The sequence below is a fragment of the Balaenoptera ricei genome, chromosome 4 (assembly GCF_028023285.1).
Source record: "Balaenoptera ricei isolate mBalRic1 chromosome 4, mBalRic1.hap2, whole genome shotgun sequence".
Lineage (NCBI taxonomy): Eukaryota > Metazoa > Chordata > Mammalia > Artiodactyla > Balaenopteridae > Balaenoptera > Balaenoptera ricei.
This window is the reverse complement of record NC_082642.1, coordinates 87,913,626-87,933,928: the sequence shown is the minus strand read 5'-3', so window position 1 is coordinate 87,933,928 and position 20,303 is coordinate 87,913,626. Positions and strand designations below refer to the sequence as shown.

At 53.1% G+C, this 20,303-nt stretch overlaps 1 protein-coding gene across 1 annotated transcript in view; it reads left to right on the top strand.

Moving 5' to 3' along the window:
* The window catches only part of XXYLT1 (xyloside xylosyltransferase 1), a 186,019-nt gene extending 166,571 nt beyond the window's left edge, over window positions 1-19,448 (top strand). The window contains exon 4 of the mRNA XM_059920798.1: window positions 17,875-19,448. Within this exon, the coding sequence (XP_059776781.1) occupies window positions 17,875-18,271 (397 nt within the window). The 3' untranslated portion in view covers window positions 18,272-19,448. The remainder of the gene's footprint in view (window positions 1-17,874) is intronic.
* Window positions 19,449-20,303: the final 855 nt, after the last annotated feature.

Below are 20,303 nucleotides of genomic sequence, written 5' to 3'. Positions count from 1 at the left end.
TCTCGGCTCTGCATTACCTCATGTAATGCAGGAACATCGCATGCATCCCAAGTCTCTTTCCTCTGCTTTCTCACTCCCCAAAGTGTTGCCTGTGGACCACGGCAGCATCACCTGGGAGCCTGTCAGAAATGCAGGATCCCACCCCTCTCACCTGCTGAACCCCGGCTACATTTAACTGGATCTCCAGACAGACATTCTGTGTGCACAGTAAGGTTTGCACAGCCCTGCCATTCACCACACAGCTCTCAGGGAAGAGAAGCCTGAGCCGGGAAGAGGAAGAGCGGACTTAGCTGAGAAAACCTTCCCAGGGGCAGACTTGAGCCGAGTCACACGGGAGTGCCACGGAGGAGAGGCAGCACTGTCTGCTCAGAATGGCATCAGCAAATACCTGCCCAGCCCACGCAAGAGGGGCCCCTGACCGTGCAGCCTCGCGGTTCCTGCCCGTGTGGACGAGCAGACGGCGTGAAGAGGGAAGAATCGGCACCTTCACAGGCCTCGTGGCCCCATGCATCTGCATCAGGAGACTGGGGCTGCTGGGAGAGGCGGGCGGCTCGGAGCCGGCTACGTGAGACATCTGCACCTGGACGGCCTCTGAGGAGGAGGGCAGAGGCTAGAAGGGCTTCGTTTGGTAAAAGTTCCCTGAGATCTCCCACGAGGAGTCCGGCTGTGAGCGAGGAGGAGGAGCATCCTGTGTCAGCAGCCCTGCGCACGTGTGTCTGGGCGGAATGAAAGGCAGGAGGCCTGGTCGGGCCCCTGTGGGCTCCGTGCGTGTGGGCAGGTGTCTAGGTCTTGGACGAGGAGCCAGGTGGCTCTGGGGAGGGGAAGGAGGAGGTCCGGCAGGGAAGGGGAGTGTTGAAGATGCAGGCCCACCCGTGGTATGGTGCAGGTGTGGGCAAGGTGCTGGTGCTGGGCTCCGTGGCGCCTGGCCCGGCTCTGCCGCGTGGGTTCATTCCTTGTCTTCTTTGCCTCCTTCCCAAGGTGTGTCCGCAGCCCAGGTTTCTTCTTGCTTTTTCTCAGGCTGGGAACTAGTTGGGAACTTGGGGCCTCCCCAGCAAGACGGCCCTGCAGGTTCCACACAGGGCGGAGAGCAGAGCAGCTCTGCAGCCCCCCCTCCGACTCTTGGCGGTGCCAGAGTTTTCAGGATGAGGGCCCCCTGGGGTGCAGGGGTGAAAATAAGCACCTGATTCTTTTGGCTGTGGTTCTAGTCAGGACGCTTCTTCCTCAGTCAGCAACTGGGCAGCCTGAACGGCCATGGGGAGAAAGGCAGGGAGAGGGCGGCCAGGAGCCCTGGAGGAGGAAGAGCTGCCCCCTGAACAGCCAGAGAATTCCAGAAGAACGGCTCCAGGAGTGGTGTCCGGCAGCCCGCTGTCGTTGCAGAGGATTCTAGTCACTCTCCGCAGGTAGTGGCTTGGACTAGCGTCTAATTTTAAGGCCAATTTTGATCTGTCTTCTTTTAATTCCCCTCTTCATGTGCACTCAAATCCCAGCTGGCGGTTCTGGTTCAGGCTAGGCCCCGGCCCTCCACCCCAGAGAGAGCTGAGAGGTCACAGGCCCTGGGTACTGTGGGGCTGGAGTTCCTCTCCACAGTGCTCTTCCAGCTCCAGGAGCCCCAGGCGTGCCTGTGGGCACCTGAGTAGAGAGCTGGGTGGGGACAGAGGGCCAGGGTAGTTCCCATCCTTCTCTGCCTTTAGAGGGAGCCTCCCAGGCTCGGCAGACATTCTGGTGATCCATCTAGAAGGCATGGAGAAGAGACTTGAGCAGATCAGATCCAAGGAGGCAGCTAAGGGGCACGCTTCCAGATTGGAGGGGAGAACATCTCCCTAGGAAATTGGCCCCATGTGTCAGGGAAGCAGGGGACGCTCACCAGCCCTGGATGAGGTGAGGGTGACTGTGGTCCGGAAGGAGCAGGGGAAAGGCAGGTTTGCTCTACGTCGTCTGCAAAGACGTCGGCATTAAATGGGCCACACCGGCCAGCGTCTCACAGCTGTCCCTGTCCGCGTCCTCCCGGCCTGGTCCTGTGTTTGGAGAAATGCACAAAAGCGGGAGGAGTGAGCATGTGCCGGCACTGAGGCGGTTGTAGGGGGTGGCACAGAGACACACAGGTCTGAGCTGGGAGCGTCTCCTTGTTGTACAGGTGGGAGAACGAGGCCCGGACAGGGCAACGACCTGGCCCGTGTCCCTGCGCGAGTCGGTGATCATGGTTACATAGCTGTTGCCATTTATGCCACGCCCAGAGTGCTCAGGACAGAAACCCGGGCACGGAGCTCCTACCGTCCTTCAGTCCCTCTATCCACCCGTCAGTCCTCAGGTCCTGTCCCGCGCCTGCTGACCATCTCCTGAATCCTCCGCTTCCCTCCTGCCCCGACACCACCGCCATGCTCCCCTGGGTCACTGCAGCAGCCCCCAGCTATCTGGCTGCTTCCAGCCCTGCCTTCTCCAGGCCATCCCTCGCCCAGCCGGTGACCTTCCTCATACACAGGCTGCCTCGCTTTAACCCTTTGTTATCCTCGGCATCAAGGTCAGCCTCCCTGACCTTCCTCACAGGACCCTTCCTAGTCTGGCCCCTGCCCGCCGCCCATCTCATCTCCAGCTGGGCTGGACTGCACTCAGTTCCCCAGGCCAGGTGCGCTGTGGCCCACCTCTGCTCTTCACCTGCCTGAGTCTTCACATCGGGGCTCACATACCAGTTTCTCCAGGAAGGCTTCCTTGAACCCCTCAAGACTGGGTGAGGAGCCTCTCTTTTGGGGTCTTAAAGCTCCCCATTGCTATGCCATCCTGTCTCATCACTCAGAACTGTGATTGCCTGCTGGCTGGTCTGCATCCTTCCCAGACACTAAGCTCCACGAGGGTAGGAATCATAGTTGTCTTTCCTGTTTATTGTTGTATCGCAGGGCCTAGAATGGTGTCTAGCACATAGTGGGTTTTCAGTAAGTATTTCTTCAATTAATAAATGTGCCAGGCTCTCCCCTGGCACTTCAACTTAAGCCTCAAAGAGATCTCATTCTCTCAGGTTTACAGATGACCACACTCAGAGTTTAGTAACTGGCTGGAGGCCCTACCTCTGGGAAGGGGCAGCCCTGAGACTGCAGCCCAGGCTTGACTCCACAGCCCCTGCTCTGAATCCCTGTGCTTGTTGAATGGAACTGCAGGTCTGCAGTCTCTGCTGGACCCCCTGGCATGTTTAGAGACTGGGAGGGGCGTCAGTCCCAGCGACCCGTGCACGAGGAGCTGCCGGGATCCCAGGCCGTCTTTGAGGAGTTGTGTATTTTCTGAGCCAGACAATTCAGATAACCCCCTGGTAATGTTGCTCTTTGATTTAGCCTAGCTCAGCTGCGCTCTGAGCTGGCCTGTCAGGAGGACAGCTTGCTTTGTGGAATTCCTTCTTCTTCCCTTCTTTAAAAGAAAGAAAACAGCGAAGACAGCGCAGTGGAGTGCCAAGCCGCGGGGCTTCGGGGCGCAGAGGGCAGCCAGCTGTGAGGGCACACCAGCAGGCCGGGAACAAGCTGGGTGTTCGGGTGGGCTGGAGGCCAGGCCTGTGTGGCTCAAGTGTGCTCTTTGCAGACGACCTCTAATGCTGCCGCCCTGCCCCGCACACGGCCCCCCTGCAGCCCTTGCGTGAGGAGAGGCTTAAAGAGCCCCAGAGTCCTTCTGCATCTGGGCCACCACGGAGTTGCAGGAGGCCCACACAGCACAGAAGGCATGGCTGCCTCCGGGCCAGCCCCGGGGTGAAGGAGGAGGCTGGCGCAGCCCGCCATCCAGGGCCTCTTTCCTGTGCTAAGCACATGGGCTGTGCCATCACCACCCCCAAAGGGCGAGGCTCTGAGGGGCCCAAGAGCATGAACTAAACCGGGCCAGCCGCTGGGGGAATGGTCAGAATGAGCCCAGGATGGTCTCCCTTCATCCGTCCTGGACTCTGTCAGCTTGTCACCATACACAGATGGCGGCTCATAAACGCCCACCACAGCCCACAGGCAGGGCAGGGCTCTTGGGGTGTGAGGGGCACAGGGAGGCGAACGCCTGCTCCCTTTCTCTCTGACTTCACTGCAGGGCCGGGGTTGGGGATGGGACTCTCTGACACTGGTCCCAAGTCACTGTCCCTTGCAGAGAGGCTGGAAAGGGGTGGAGCCTTGGGGGCAAACCTAGATATTCTCTCTCCAGAGCGCACACCCCTTCTCTGAACCATCCTGCAGGGACCCCACTGAGCCTCCTTTTGTCCTCAACCTGAACTTCCAAATGACAATAGTTTCTTTGCCTGCTTGACCTCATGCAGGAGGATTTAGAATGCTTGAATAATTTAAGTCTCATGGGGATGGCCCTTTGTCCACATGAAGACATTGCGGCCACACGGATGAAGCATGGACTCTGGAGGGTTTCAGTGTTTTGAGAGAATTTGGGAGTGGCTGCCTCTGTGGCCTCCCTTTCTTACCCTGAGCTCCTTTGGCTGGCAGGATGCCCGTCTCCGGCATCGCCAGAGAGACTTCCCTGCCAAGAGCCAAGGTGAGCCGTCCCCAGTGTGGTGACTACTTGTCCCATCCTAAATGGTTCCTGCGGGACAGAGGTCTCTGTGTGATTCACCTTTGTGTCCTCAGTGCCCTGCACACTCTAGGCCCCTGGGATGGGTCCCTGCGGTTGGGTTCCGAAGGCTGATGGGGTCCTGGGATTGTGTGCAGGGGTGGGGGGTTTGCAGAGAGCATCCTTGGGTGGTTAAACTTACTAGATGACGGCAAGTGAAGAACAGGCAGCAAGGGCTGACCAAAGTATTTTAGGGAAAGAACTGATGTACTATGACCCTAAAAAAGAGTATGTTTTTCCTTGGTCAGAATCTGGAAAGCATGAGACAAAAGCTGAGGCTGCCATCTTGCTGGCGTGGGAGGGCCCTCAGGCAGCTTTGTGGTGCCTGGGCATGTGAGCTGTTATGTCTCAGCTGGGTGATCTTGTGCAAGTTGCTTCCACTCTCTGTGTTCCTGGGTGATCTCTATAGGTTTCTTCAGCTACGGGATTTTGGTTCCAGGGCCAGAGCCACGACTGGAACCAGGCTTCCTGCCTCTAAGTGCACCTGGGGCAGGGAGCACGCTGGCTCACTCCTGCTATCCGTCTACCCTTACATAGCCTGCTCCATGGTTGGAACTGGCCTGACGAAATTCAGACCCCATCCCCAGTCTTGGTGTGTGGAATCCCCTATCCTGTCTTCTGCTCCACCAACCAGACCTCCTCTGAGAATCCATTCTCTGAGTTCTTTCTCACTCCAGCTCTGAACTTGGTGAGAGCACAGGAGATTGAGAGCCCACCCTGTAGGCTCCACACATTCATGGGCCCTTCTGGGAGTGCAACACTAAGCAGGGAGGGCACTTCCTCCTGCCCCCGCAGCCTCACCTCTGGGCTTAGCCTCGCAGGAGGGCTGTGTGACCACAAGCACGTTGCTTAACCTCTCTGAGCCTTCCCTTCCTCATCTGTACTGACCATAGATGTCGTGAGGGATTGAGAGAATGTATGTAAAGCTGAGTAAGGGCTGCATGAGTGATGGCAGCTCCTCTTCCTCCTCATTATTTCAGGTGCGGCGCTTGGTCTGTACCAGGCTTTGAACAGATATTTACTGAAGACTTAGGGATATGGGTGAGAAGGAGTTGATGAGGACAGAGGCTTCTGGTGCTGGGGAAACTGGAGGAGAGACCCCAGGGGTCATCTCAATGGGGCAGGGGTGGGAACTGAGCCACAGAGAACCCACACTGCTTCTCACTGAAGGTGACGTGTGTCCTTGGCTTCCATCATCTCGTCTGATGGGATTGTTTTACCTGCGTTATCTCATAAAATCCTCACAACAACCCTTTTTCCATATGGGGAGACTGAAGCACAAAGCACTTTAGCACCTTGTGCAGGGTAGTGAGTAGAGCACCAGGATTTGAACGCGGACTGTCTGCCTCAGAACCTCTTAACCCCGTCATGCACCGGCACTTTTTTTCAAGTCAGTGGACAGCTAATGCATACCTGCCTCCCCCTCCACCCCAGACTGACCGCTAATCCCTGGGGATGGAAGGCGGCAGACCTGGGCCCTCCCTCCTGGCACCATAAGCGCCCTGCTTCCAGGAAGCCTCTCCCCAGCAGGCCCCCAGGACTGTGCAACGTGAGAAGGCTCAGCAAATATTAGCATAAAAATTTGCAAGCGGCCGTGCCACCTATTTCATGGCCATTTTCATGATAAAATATCACTGCTACTCATGTGGTTTTCATTTCTTTATAAAATTATTAAAAATACCTTTTTTTTCCCTCTGAGTATGATCGTCGGGCCAGCAGCATCAGCATGACCTGGGAGCTTGTCAGAAATGCAGCATCTGAATGAGAATCTGCATTTTCACAAGATCCCAGGTGAGTCCCTGGCATGGTGACATCTGAGAAGTGCTGTTGCCCGTGACAGGCTCCCGTGGGGCAGGGCCTGTGTCTAGCCTGTCGCTGTCCCCCCACGGTGCCTTGCCGTGTGCCTGCCAGGTGAGAGGAGAGCCCCAGTGTTTGTGTCAACATGCCGATGACTTGTTTTACCCTTGACCAAGACCCGTGCCACAGTGTGTGGGACAGCGAGCAGGGGCAGGCAAAGGCACAGGTCAGCTGAGATGAAGTGGGACAGCTCACAGACTGCTTCTGGGCTTGGGAAGTAACACATTTTCCTGGAGCTCGGTTGCCTCTGTGCCCGGGTCAGCCACACCAGGGTGAAGGACACTGGGCTGGATGGGTGTTGAGCTTAGTGCGGACACAAGGTTAAATTCCACCCGTGCTCCTCCCCATCACCCTCACTGCACACGCCTACGTTCTGCTCACTGAACCGGAAAACACCCGGCATGTGTCCTGGGCACTTCTCTCCCGTGTCCCCTAGTGCCACGGGGCTGTTGGGAGCAGTGAGCCAATTCTGAAGGTGACTCTCTCTGGCTTTGTCTTCACCCTGATGAAAGTCCCTCCCTCAGCCCGACTTCTGGGAAAGGGCAGGATTGTGGAGCTGAACTGGGGCCCCCTGCACGTGGGTTGTGACCAGCCCAGCCTGCTGGCTGCAGGCCCTGCAGTCTCCTGGTTGGTCCCAGGGCTCACACCAGATTTGAGCTGCTCCCTAGCAGTGATGTACAAGCCCCGCTACTTGGAAGCTAGGGGCTCTTCCAGAGCCAGCGCTGGGAAGGGCATTGTCCACAGAGCTGTGGGCACCACTGGGTCAGGTTACCATCTGCGGCTGTTCATGGCTCACCTTTGTCACACCCGCATCTCATCACAGGTGTGGATTCTAGAGCTCATGGGACCAACGTTTCTCCCTTGCCTTCTCTATCCTCACCCTGCAGGAGACCTGGCTCCCCCCGGTGAAGACCTACATGGCCCCAGCTCACAGGGTCCGGGGCGCACTGTCTCCCAACTGCCTTTCTGAACTGTTGTTCCCCCACCTTCATCAACATTCCCCTCTTTTAAATTTCTGCTATCTGATCTTACAGTCTCTTATTCTTTTGTTCATTCATTCTTTAATCCATTCATCCATCCATTCATTTGAAACTTAGTAGTTCTCACGGGTGTGCTGGGAATCAAATGCCCATGCTAGGCTCTCCTCAAGACATAAAGGTGAATAAGGCACATCCTGGTTATCAATCCAGAGCTTCCTCACGCCCTCGCTACTCCAGAAAATTCTTTCATTCATCTTTTATTGATTCCTTATTGCATTTCTGAGGGGCCCTCATAGACGATTTCTCTTTCTCAGGCCCTTCTTGCACCCCAGCTCCTCTATCTCCAGAGATGACTTCACCTCTTACCTTCCCAAGATTTAGAGTTGACCAAAAATGAGCTTTTTAAAATATCCCCTGCTCCCACCTCAGAGCCACTGCACCTTCTTACTTCTTTCCCTCCTTCAGGCTCAGGTGCGTCCCAGGATTTCCCTCTTCTTGGCAGACTCTTCTGCCTGGCTCCTCTGACCTTGGGCAAATGTTTTATATCTTCCTATCACACTTATCTATAAAATGGAGATAATAGTTCTTACCTCATGGGTTTGTTACAAACGTTAAATGAGAACTTAAAACGGCCTGGCACATAATATTCACTAAATATTAGCCATTATCATGATTATCGTTCCTCAAAGTGCCACCCTGCCATTCATCCTGTTTCCTTTCTCTTCAGTCTGGCACACGCATCCCAAGGGAACTTGGCATGTGGCTTCGCTTCCCTGTCTGTAAATACGCTTCCCTGTGCCCTGTCTTTGCTGCCGGGGTATCTGCCTGCCCCGCCTCTGCTCCCCCTGCTCTTGTGTCCCCAGGGCCAAGTGTCCGGCCTCTTAGGCTCCATCGCTCACCTCTCAAAGGTCTCGGGCACCTCCTGCAGCACTTCTGGGTCTTCATTCTCTGCGGCTTTCAATACTGTCACGTTCCAGGCATGTGGTGAGGTGCTGGGGGGCAGTTTTTAGACTTGGGGCGGGGGGAACCAGGGGAGCCAGGAAAGACTGACAATCTAGAAAATAAGGAGAAGTGGGCCCCAGAGACTCCCAAGGGGCCGACTGGCAGCTTCCATAGGGATGTGGTCAGAGGGGATCTGTCTCAGCTCCCTGTCCCTGGAGGACGGTGCCTTCTTTTTTTTTTTTTTTTTTTAATTTTATTAAGTATAGTTGATATACAATGCTGTGTTAATTTCTGCTGCACAGCAAAAATGATTCAGTTATACATATATATACATTCTCTTTCATATTCTTTTCCATTATGGTCTATCACAGGGTATTGAATAGTTTCCTGTGCTATACAGTAAGACCTTGTTGTTTTATCCATCCTATGTATAATAGTTTGTGTTTGCTAATCCCAAACTCCCAATACATCTCTCCCCATCTCCTCCTCCCCCTTGGCAACAATAAGTCTGTTCTCTATGTCTGTGAGTTTGTTTCATAAATTCATTTGTGTCATATTTTAGATTCCACACGTAAGTGATATCATATGGTATTTGTCTCTTTCTGACTTCACTTAGTATGATAATCTCTAGGTCCACCCATGTTTCTGCAAATGGCATTAGTTCATTCTTTTTTATGGCTAAGTAGTATTCCATTGTATATATGTACCACATCTTTATCCATTCATCTGTTGATGGACATTTAGGTTGTTTCCATGTCTTGGCTGTTGTGAATAGTACTGCTGTGAACATAGAGGTGCATGTATCTTTTTGAATTATAGTTTTGTCTGGATGTATACCCAGGAGTGGAATTGCTGGATCATATGGCAACTCTATTTTTAGTTTTTTGAGGAACCTCCATACTGTTTGCCATAGTGGCTGCACCTACTTACATTCCCACCAGCAGTGTAGGAGGGTTCCCTTTTCTCCATACCCTCTCTAGCATTTATTTGTAGATTTTTTAATGATGGCCATTCTGATTGGTGTGAGGTGATACCTCATTGTTATTTTTATTTGCATTTATCTAATAATTAGCTACGTTGAGCATCTTTTCATGTGCCTGTTGGCCATCTGTATGTCTTCTTTGGAGAAATGTCTGTCTAGGTCTTTTGCCCATTTTTTGATTGGGTTGTTTGTTTTTCTGTTATTGAGTTGTATGAGCTGTTTGTGTATTTTGGAAATTAAGCCCTTGTTGGTTGCATAGCTTGCAAATATTTTCTCCCAGTCCATAGGTTCACTTTTCATTTTGTTTATGGTTTCCTTTGCTGTACAAAAGCTTGTAAGTTTGATTAGGTCCCAGTTGTTTGTTTTTGCTTTTATTTCTATTGCCTTGGGAGACTGACCTAAGAAAACATTGGTATGATTAAGTCAGAGAATGTTTTGCCTGTGTTCTCTCCCAGGAGTTTTATGGTGTCATGTCTTATAATTCTTTAAGCCATTTTGAATTTATTTTTGTGTATGGTGTGAGGGTGTGTTCTAACTAACTTCATTGATTGATTTACATGCAGCTGTCCAACTATCCCAATACTACTTGTTAAAGAGACTGGTTTTTTTTCCATTGTATATTCTTGCCACCCTTGTCGAAGATTAATTGACCATAGGCATGTGGGTTTATTTCTGGGCTCTCTATTCTGTTCCATTGATCCATATGTCTGTTTTTGTGCCAGTACCATGCTGTTTTGATTACTGTAGCTTTGTAGTATTGTCCGAAGTCTGGGAGTCTTATGCCTCCTGCTTTGTTCTTTTTCCTCAGGATTGCTTTGGCAATTCTGGGTCTTTTATGGTTTCATATAAATTTTAGGATTGCTTGTTTTAGTTCTGTGAAAAAAAAGTCATGGGTAATTTGATGAGAATCACATTAAATCTGGAGCAGAGTGCCTTCTGGTGGCAAGGTGCACAGAAGGGGGAGCCAAGTGGCTAGCTCCAGTGGGGCTTGAAGAACCCTGAGGCCAAGGTGACGCTCTCATCACGGCTGTTGAAATTATTGAGGGTGCCCTAGGGATGGAGCAGAGAAGAAGAGGGTATGGGTGGTGGGCAGAGGTGACGAGCAGGAGGCGAGGAGGCAGCTAGACTGATGGCGTGGCTGCAGTGCACGGTGGGGGGGCAGCTCTGGAAGGGTGTGTCGGGGGGGGCAGGGTGCATCCCTGCAGTCTGGGGGAGTGGCAGCAGGATTGGTTTCCACTTGGGGAGGGAGGGCTGGAGATACTTAGTGCTGTCTGGGGTGTCATTCTGTCCTGATCAGTGTTTGTTCAAATGGGAGGCAGAGAATGGGCAGTCGGTGTCAGTAAGAGGGTTTGGAGGGCAGCACCTGGGGAGGGAAGGCCTAGGAGGCCCACTGGATTGGATGGGGATGAAGGGGTGAAGGAGGAAGGCTGGGGGCACTTTGGGCACCTGGGACACAGGGCTGGGGGATGCAGGGTTAAAGTGCACACAGTGGGCCTGCAGGTCCAGCTGGAGGTCGGTGCGGCTCCTCAGGGAGTCCCACGGCAGATAGAGGGCCCCAGGGCCCACGTCAGTGTGGGGGACGGGCGGCTCGGCTACTCAAAGGTCCTACCTGTGTCCTCGCTCCTCGTCCTCCCTTTGCTAAATGTCAGCACCCTCCAGAATTCTGTCCTGCCTGCTTTGCACTGTGCTTGTGACACACCTGTGTCCAGCTCCCTGCTGGGCATCTGTTCAAGACTGAACGTGGTCACTCCCCTCTGCATCCTCCCAGCCCCGCCGTGCTGTTGGCGGCTCCGCCACCCCTGTAGTAGCCTAGGCCTGAAGCCCCTCCGAGCTCCGTCTGCCTGGCTGAACCCTGCAGTGCCTCTTCCCCCATCATCTCTGTCCCTTGTGCCTCCCCCAGTTCCTCGCCATGCAGCCCTCCAGGGCCCAGCCCAGTGCTGGCACCTCAGTGCTCTAGAGCCATTTGTCAGATTGAGTGGTGATGGGTTCCCCAGCCCCACCCACCTGTTCACAGCTCTAGGACAGCAGGTGTGGGAGGACAGCCGAGACGTCCGGCAGGCCGGGGAATGGCGGGAGGGCCAGGGTAAGGGACAGATGCTTTAGGGAGGGGAATCCCACCCCTCCTGAGGGCACGGGGGAGCGGCTGGCGCCCTGGTGGTGCTGTGCCAGGGGAGGCCTCAGGCCCACTGAAGCCGCCCATAGGGCTCCAGAGCAAAGGAGGACTGGGGGCGTTCGGAGGGCTGTCCTGCAGCAGGTCAGAGCCTTGCCGGCAGGGGTGTTCACGCTCCATGATTGATTCCAATGTTCTGCCAGGTTTTAGAGTCCCACAGAGGTAGACGGATCATAGCCGGTGCTGCTTTGGTAACGAGACAGACAGTCATTCCAGACTCCCTGGAGCAGGAAGCCGTGTCGAAACAAAAACCTGCAGACGCCTGGCTGGTGGACGAGGGCTGGTCCCTGAGATACCACCACACCCTGAGAAGAGCCTGGGCAGGGAGGGCGTCTGCCTTCGGTGGCTGAGCACCCATGGTGACAGCCAGGACCACTCCTAGGGGCCTGGCGCTGGGCAGGGTCTGGCATGTGTTTGCTCCTGGAGTCCAGGACGGCCCTAAGGGGTGTCTCATCCCCATCCCTACGTGATCGCTGAGCAAACCAAGGCCCTGAGAGGCCCAGGGGCTCACCCCACTAGTCCCTAGCCCAGGCATCCAGGGTCCAGGCGCAGCCCCCCAGCCCCACCCCAGGACCGCTGGTGTGTTCACACCCAGGTCTCAGCTCCTTGCTGCACTGCCTGTTTCCTGAGGGCAGGGATGTCCCACTCACCTCCGCATGGGTTGGGTCTGTTAAGTATCTGAGTGATCAGCGATTGATCTTCTCAGTTCAGTGTGCTCTCTGGTGTTCCTGTTCATCTCATGAAGAACTAGGAGACACGGCAGGGTGGACTTTCGGGCACCTCTCTGCTGACTGACCAGTGCCAATGAGCGGCCCCTGTCAGTCCTACCACTGATAACCTGTGTGACTTTGGGAACATTTCTTACCCTCTCTGACCAGCAGTCAGAGACCTCCCTGCTTCAGGCCTTGCCAGCAGGAGATCCTAACAAGGGTCAGCTGTGACTCTCGGTGGTAAGAAATGCCCTAGGGAAACAGGCAGTTTAAAGCTTCGCAGGGCCCACAGCTCCATGCGGTCCACGCCCTCTCCAGTTTGATACCACAAGACAGTGGTTCCCCTAGAGAATGAAGGGTCAGCGCCCGTCCCACAGAACCTCAGCCTCAGCCCGAGGCAGGGTAGAGAGACAGTGCCACTGCTGTGAAATCATCCCCGCATCCCCTAGAACTGTCCCCTGTCACCTCGCAGGACCGGGGCTGGGTGGAACGCTGGGCCGCCTCTGAGCACGGCTCTTCACTCCTGGCCTTTCCTCTCTGACGACTGGAAAACAGGGTCCCTTCCAAGTCAAACAAGAGCTGATTGGGCCTGGTACACAAGCACGGGCATGAGGGAAGTAGTGTTTCCTGATTCCAGTCTTTGCTGATTAGACGGCGAGCTTTCCCCGGGTGGAGGCCGGCCTCCCTTGCTCCTTAGAGACTTTGCCCTCGACTCTGAGGCACACTTGAGGGGTGAGCCACGGTGAGATGTGCCGCGTGTGAGGCCGTCCTTGTGAATCCCAGACCTACAACAGGGCCTTCTCAGCCTGAGAACCTACGGCTTGAACTCAGCCTGAGTCGGCACAGGCTCCCAGCACCTTCCTGAGGGGTGTTGTGCAGACTGCCCGGGCCCAGTGTGTGTTCCCATCTTTGCTTCTCCCTGCTTGGGAGTGAAAGTAGAAAACTGAGCCTTAGGAGCTGAGAAAGGCCAACCCAGGAGAAAAAAATCATGAAGAAACAGGGAGGCAAAAGAGTCTGTGATTTGGGGTGGTGTGCGGGGAGGAGGAAGGGACGATTCACGGCAACGTGGGTCCTTTTCTGGAGGACGTGAGCTTTAGGTTCTCAGCCAGGGCCTCTGGTTGAGAGACTTGTTGGAGTGACCTTAGCAATGGTCATCAGAGGAAAGACCTGAGGGAGGAGATGGCTCTGCTTTTTCAAAACTATAATACTTCAAACACCCCTTCCTGTAAGGATGGGTTTTCCTCACTAGAACTAGTCCACTAGCTTTTAATAGTCCTTTTTATGATTATTAATTAGGACGTATTCGATATAAAAAATTTAGAAAATGCATCACCCATAACTAGAAGAATGTGCTTGAAGGCTCCTCGCTTGTGCTTTCCCAGCAAGCCTCGTCGACTTCTGGAAGGACTCGGTATTTACAATGGACCATCTGCACGAGGCCTCGTTTTACAGTTAAGTTTATTTCTAAGGGGGAAGAAACCTTATCCCCTCTAGTGTGGGTCTCCAGGTGACCATGGGGGTGGGAACAAGACTCCACACAGGCCCAAATGAAACAATTAGGCAGCACCACATGGCTGGGCTGTAGCCATGGAGGTTAATCTGAGAAACTTCTGGAAGCTCTCAGAACCGGATTCCTTCATTCATACAGAGGTTTCCTGCAGCCTCAGCATGTGCTACTGGCAGTGCCCTGTGAATATACATGGTCAGCCCAGGCCCCATGAGGAAGGCAAGGGTCTGGGGTGCTCCGTGACCACCACCCTCCAAGCCAGCAGTGGCTGCATCACCTAATGGCCTGGTCCCCAGCACCCGTGGCCTTGGGGTCTGCCAACCAAAGTCAGAAATAATAGTGAAATCCAAGTGCTGCTCCTTGGAACGTTAGCCTGTGGTGGAATCTGAAGTAGTCAAAGATTAAAGGGACCTTGGAGATCAGAGGCCCTGGATCCGAGTGGGGGCCCTGCCCCTGACAACTGAGGGCCTCTGTTCCCTCTGTTAAAATGCAGGCAACAATGTCCCTGCACTGCTAGGAGAGAAGTGAGGTAGAGAATTGTAAGAGGGCTTTGCAGCCCGCATGTGCTGCCGCGGGTGTGGAATTGGGGACCCCACCCCGTTAGGCTGCTCCACGTGGGATCAGAGCCCCTTACATGAGTTCTCATCCCTTCCACGTCCCTCTATCATTCTCTACCCCAAGGCTAGCACTGTTCCTCCACAAGAACCAGCTGCCGTGGAAGCCAGAGAAACCCACCATTCCCCTAAGCGGCCGTTCTGTTTTTCTGGGTGCATCTTGGGGTAGTAGGAACACTTTAAATAACAGCAGTAATTTTGTACTTAGAGAATCATTGGTTCATTTTCAGGCTGTGTTTCTGCTTCAGACACCCCAGGCAGCTTGCATTTCCAATTTCCTTTCCCTCCCTTGCTTCTCCTCACAAATCATAATGTGCTGATGTCCCAGACCTGGTTCTTTCTGCCTGTTTGTTATCAAATGCCTCTTATGTCTTGATTAAGCAGTGGTCCTAGGCAGCATGTTCCCAAAGAGCCACCTAGGTTATGGTCTCTGCCTGGAAGGATGTTCCATCTACCTCTCTGCCTCTGGCCCTGCCCTCCGGAGCCCAGCAAGTTCAGTGCCAGGTCACTCTTGTGTAGACAAGAAGATTTGGGGGAGCTTCCCTGCTGAGGTTGGTAAGGGCGTCCCGGGGCTGCCGATGGCCCTCTGCTCCCCAGCTTGCTCAAGAGTCGAAACCCTTCTGAACCTTTCTCAAACATCTGAGCACCCTCTCGTGGGTCCCTGCTCCTCACTCTCCCCCACAATAGACCTGGCAGCAGGGCAGCGGTGGATCCAGGGCTCAGAGAAGCAGCAGGTTTTTTCTCGGCAGCAGCAACTGTCCTGACCTCTTCCTGCCCCTGGTGCCAGATGACATCGAAGGCCACATAGCCTGAGCTGCACTGACCTTTTCCTCAGTCCTTATCGTCGCTTCATGGTTCCTGAGGCGCTGCTGTGCCAGGTGCTGAGGAGGCAGAGGTGATGGCGGTGCTGGGAGACCTCACAGACGTGACCGCTACGCCCACACCACCAGCCCGTGCCACGTTCCCCCGCCCGTCCTCTGGGAGGGGAGGACAGAACCGTGGGGGAAGTACAGAAGGATCGGTGGGCTTGATGGAGGCATGAGGTGTCCAGGGGCTCCATGAGCACCGGCTCTGCCTCTCCGCTGCCATCTTCTCCTTTCCCCCGGGTCTCTCCTCTCTGGAGAATGAATCCAGTGCCTTGGCAATAGCACAACCCTCCCCTTAAAAAAGATAGTGGGAGAGAAAAGCCCTGTACCTACGGTGACACATAACTTGTAGTCTGAACCCAAACATTTCAATGGATGACCAACCGTCCTGGTTTGCCTGAGACTAGGACAGTTTCTCAGGACATGGGACAGCTGGTCACCTGCTTTTGAGAATGAAAGGGTACATGACTATTCATTCAATTTGCAATACTTTGATTTTCCTTATGATTTCTTCTTTGGCCAGTGGATTGTTTTAAAGGTGTGTTGCTTAATTTCCAAATATTTAGAAATTTTCTCTATCTATCTAGTTTATGTCAGGTGCAATTCCATTTTGGTTAGGGAGCATTCTTTATATGATTTTTAACTTTTTTCAATATATTGAGACTTGTTTTGTCATCCAGCCTATGGTCTATCTTGGTGAATGTTCCATTTGCAGGAGAAAAGAATGTGTGTTCTGCTGTTGTTGAGTAGAGAGTTCCACAGATGTCGACTAGGTCAAGTTGGTTGATAGCTTTGTTCAGATCTTCCACATCCTTTGTCTAGTTGCTCTATCAGTTACTGAGAGCGGGGTAATAAAATTTCCAACTAGAATAGTTAAAAAAAAAAACAAAAAAAAAACCTTGCCTGGTCTGAGGGTCCCTCCTCTACCATGCCGTGGTAGCCCAGGTCTATTTGGTAGAATTTTAGCTGGTTTGCAACCTGTTCCTGAAATTAACCATTTGGAAGAAATATGGTAAAATGAACTAACAGTTGTCAAACTGCATTCTAACCCCGCTATGATCCCATCACTGCAGGCTTTAGTGGCTAGAAAGATCTAGCATCTCTGTTTGCTTTGGAAGCTTATTTTTGCCAAGGTTGTTATCACCAAGTAGGCACCAGAGCTCTGTTCCACTCACAGTCCAATTATGGTGAAATTCAGACAATGAACCTGTGTATTCCACTTGTAAGAATGTCCAAATGGAATGCTTTACCCTGGCCAGGAGCAAACTCTCGGCCCCCTTGTGATATGCGAGACCTCAAGGAAGCTTTCTCTCTTCCCAGACCCGGAGAAATGTGTTGAACTGGAAAATGCATCGGGGTGGCCCACCCCGGGTCAGGCCTCTGGTTTTCTTTCCCGTGCGCCGTCCACTGCACAGCTCCTCCCTGTCGTTGGTCGGGAAGCTGCTCTGTGGGAGGCCAGAGGGTGGCATTTCCAGGCCGGGGGCAGAGCTGGTTTTGCTATGCTGCATCCCCCATCCTATAGACTCTAGGGAAGAGGCGAAGCTGGTATAACAGGTGGGATGGAGCCTGATGCAGGACACGCCCCAGCCCACTCCTGCCCTTGCCCACGACAAAGGGCCCTGCGTCTTTCCTCCTTCCTCCAAGTCGCAGGCCCCTCTGCTGTGACGGCATCTCTGCAGGTATGGAGCCTGGGTCTTTCTCTGCCCCTTCCTGTGCCCATTCTGTGCAGGAACTTGCTGTTAAAGAGGCTACAGAACAGAGTGGCTCATGCTCTAACCTTGTCACCCACGGGGAGGTTTCTGGATCTGACTTCCTGTCTCCAGATGGAAACATGTGGATAAAGGACCTAGGAGGGGGCCCTTGGCTCTAACATCCAGTGGACTTAGAGCAGATTTCTAAATCTGCCTAGAGAGAGAGAAATTGAAATTGAGCGGACCTGCTCTCTAAAATTGCTATAATTCTACTTGGCTGTCCCATAGCCACTTTCACTTGACCCATGGGTGGACCTGAGCTGTTTCAGAAATGCTAGGCATGGGGTTTTAATGAATGAGACTTGTTCTGAAGCAAAAAATGATTTTGATTCAGCCTGTGTTTAGCTCCCTATGTCTTTACCTGATCACCATTCAGAATTGTTTCCCAACTTTTCTCTCTCCTCTCCTTTTCAAGATCACAGACAAAGACAAGGGGGTGGAAAGTTCCACCTAGATTGTTACTAACCTCAGAAACGGACGCTGGAGCCGGATGCCTGGGTTGAGTCCCCGCTTGTGCTCTTTGCTGATTGTGTGACTTTGGGGAAGTCTCTGAACCTCTCTGTGCAGTGTCCTCAGGCATGAGGTGACGTGTTGCCTCTGAGAACACCCGTCTCGTAGGATGCAGTGCCTGGTGCTCACGAAGTCTGTACAGATGTGATTGATGGAGATGATGATGTCATCCTGAGGGTGGTGGGAAGAACGTGAGGCTTGGACTTGGGAGACTCAGACCGGCTCTGCCTCTTGCTGGCGGTGTGACACAGATTCGGAACCTCAGAATGTCTCAGTTCTCGTAGCTGTAAAACGAGTGAAAATGGAACCTCCCTCCTGGGTGGTTGTGAGGACCCGGGGGAACAGGACTGGCAGACTGTTCCCCCCCCCACACACACACATCAGGCTAAATCTGTTCTCTTTCCCCTTCCCAGGCACACATTCTGGCAGTTCCGTCATGAGAACCCCAAGACCCGGGTCGGGGGCCCTCCCCCTGAGGGGCTCCCCGGCTTCAACAGCGGGGTGGTGCTGCTCAACCTGGAGGCCATGCGCCAGTCCCCACTGTACGGCCGCCTGCTGGAGCCGGCACAGGTGCAGCAGCTGGCCGACAAGTACCACTTCCGGGGTCACCTCGGGGACCAGGACTTCTTCACCATGATCGGCATGGAGCATCCTGAGCTCTTCCACGTGCTGGACTGTACCTGGAACCGGCAGCTTTGCACCTGGTGGAGGGACCACGGCTACAGCGACGTCTTCGATGCCTATTTCCGGTGTGAGGGCCACGTCAAGATCTACCACGGGAACTGCAACACCCCTATCCCAGAGGCCTAGGCGCCTCCTCGCCCACCATGCCCTTGGGCTCGGGATCTGGGGAAGGAGAGGGGCGCCTCTCGGACAGGCCCGGGGCAGTGTCTGAACTCCTAGAGAGACACTGCAGGGACGTCCTTGTGATCAGGTGCTGCAGCTCTCCCAGCACGGGTCGCTGTCCTGAAGCCATTCCAATGATGACTGGACCCTTTGCCCCCACTGGTGCTCTGGACCCTTTGCCTCCAGGGGCCAGGCGTCATGAAGGACAAACACATAGACCTCTTCCGGTGGGCTAGGAAGCGAGCATTTGAAAAGAAGGAAGAAAAACAAAACGGTGCCCCTTGCCTTCAGCCCCCAAAGAATGGAAATCCTTTTAAGAACTGGGCTTTCTTAGACCAAATATAAACTTATTTTAAATCGATAGGCGAGACAGAACAAACAGTACTGCTGTAGCTCCCAGTGAGCTCTAAATGCATGAGCCAGGGTTTTAACAACCAGCCCAGAGTTTAAGCATCCAAAGGAATGCTAGCCTTCCACACGCGCGTCCTAGGAGGCTGTGTGGTTAGTCTCACGATGCTCGTGGCGCCTGGTGGAGATGTAAAGATCCCATCTCTTTGGGGAGGGCCTTCAGCAGCACCTGTGGCCCACATAAGAAAACTGGTCTCATTATTTTAACCTTCACAGCATTTACCTCCCAACTGCATCACAGAACCTCATTATCCCTTATTCATCTGATCCAGCTCCAGGTGACCAGACTCTGCTCTGAAATCAAATCTGCCATCAAAGAAGAGATTGGCCACCCGCAAGGACAGGTGATGGAATTGTCTGGATTGGGAAGACTCATTCCAAAGAGGAGCCCAGCAGTGCCCGAGTGTAACCGTGCAGCTTGGAAGGGCTGTCACTCTTAGACTTACAAGCATTCTAGTCTCTTTATTTGGAAGACTCATCCTTGTGACGTTATTGCACCAGGTCAGACCCTATACCTTACAAGAAATTAGGCTGTCATTACTTGATTTCTGCTTTAATGAGTTCTCCTGTAAGTGAGTTACAAACATGAAGCCTCTATTGGTCCATTTTGTATAATCTACCTGAGGTCCTTGGGGAAGAAGTGTTGTTGGATTTTCATCTTATTTTATTTCAATTTCATTAATTTTTTTCCACCATGAGTGAGAATAGCTAATAAATAATCTTTGAGAACACAGTGATTTATGCTGTTTGCTCTCTGATCACAGTTTCCCGCTACCTGAAGGATCTGAATCAAGAGTGTGATCGATGTCATTCAGAGTCTCCCTTCCCACGTGATTAAGCTAATAAGTGTGCTCACAGTGGGTCTCTGGGGCCTAAGGGGGACTACGTCTGAGAAGGTTATATTGGGCTCAAAATGGAGAATCATTTCATTTCAGGTATTGACAAGCCGGTCTAATTCTGGGAGCAAAACCCACCACCCCATCCCTTCTCATCTGCTTACCCCTAACTGTCCGCCTACATCATCCCCTGATGAAACGGAGCACATGTCTCTCCTAACTCTCAGCTCTGACAGAACGGGTCTGTCCTCTTAGGGACTTGATTTCCTATTTATTGCTACCAATTATTATTATTTTTTAGTGGTTTTTGAGAGACGGCAATTTCATTTATTTATTTACTTATTTATTTATTGGCTGTGTTGGGTCTTTGTTGCTGCGTGCAGGCTTTCTCTAGTTGCAGTGAGTGAGGGGCTACTGTTTGTTGCCGTGCGCGGGCTTCTCATTGTGGTGGCTTCTCTTGTTGCGGAGCATGGGCTCCGGGTGCACAGGCTTCAGTAGTTGTGGCTCACGGGCTCTAGAGCACAGGCTCAGTAGTTGTGGCGCACGGGCTTAGTTGCTCCGTGGCATGTGGGAGCTTCCCGGACCAGGGATTGAACCCGTGTCCCCTGCACTGGCAGGCTGATTCTTAACCACTGCGCCACCAGGTAAGTCCAATTGCTACCAATTATTGAATGTCTGCTGTGTGCCAAGCATTGTATTATGTGTGATAGTGACACACTATCACTGATACTTGTGAAAACCTCATTAAGGTA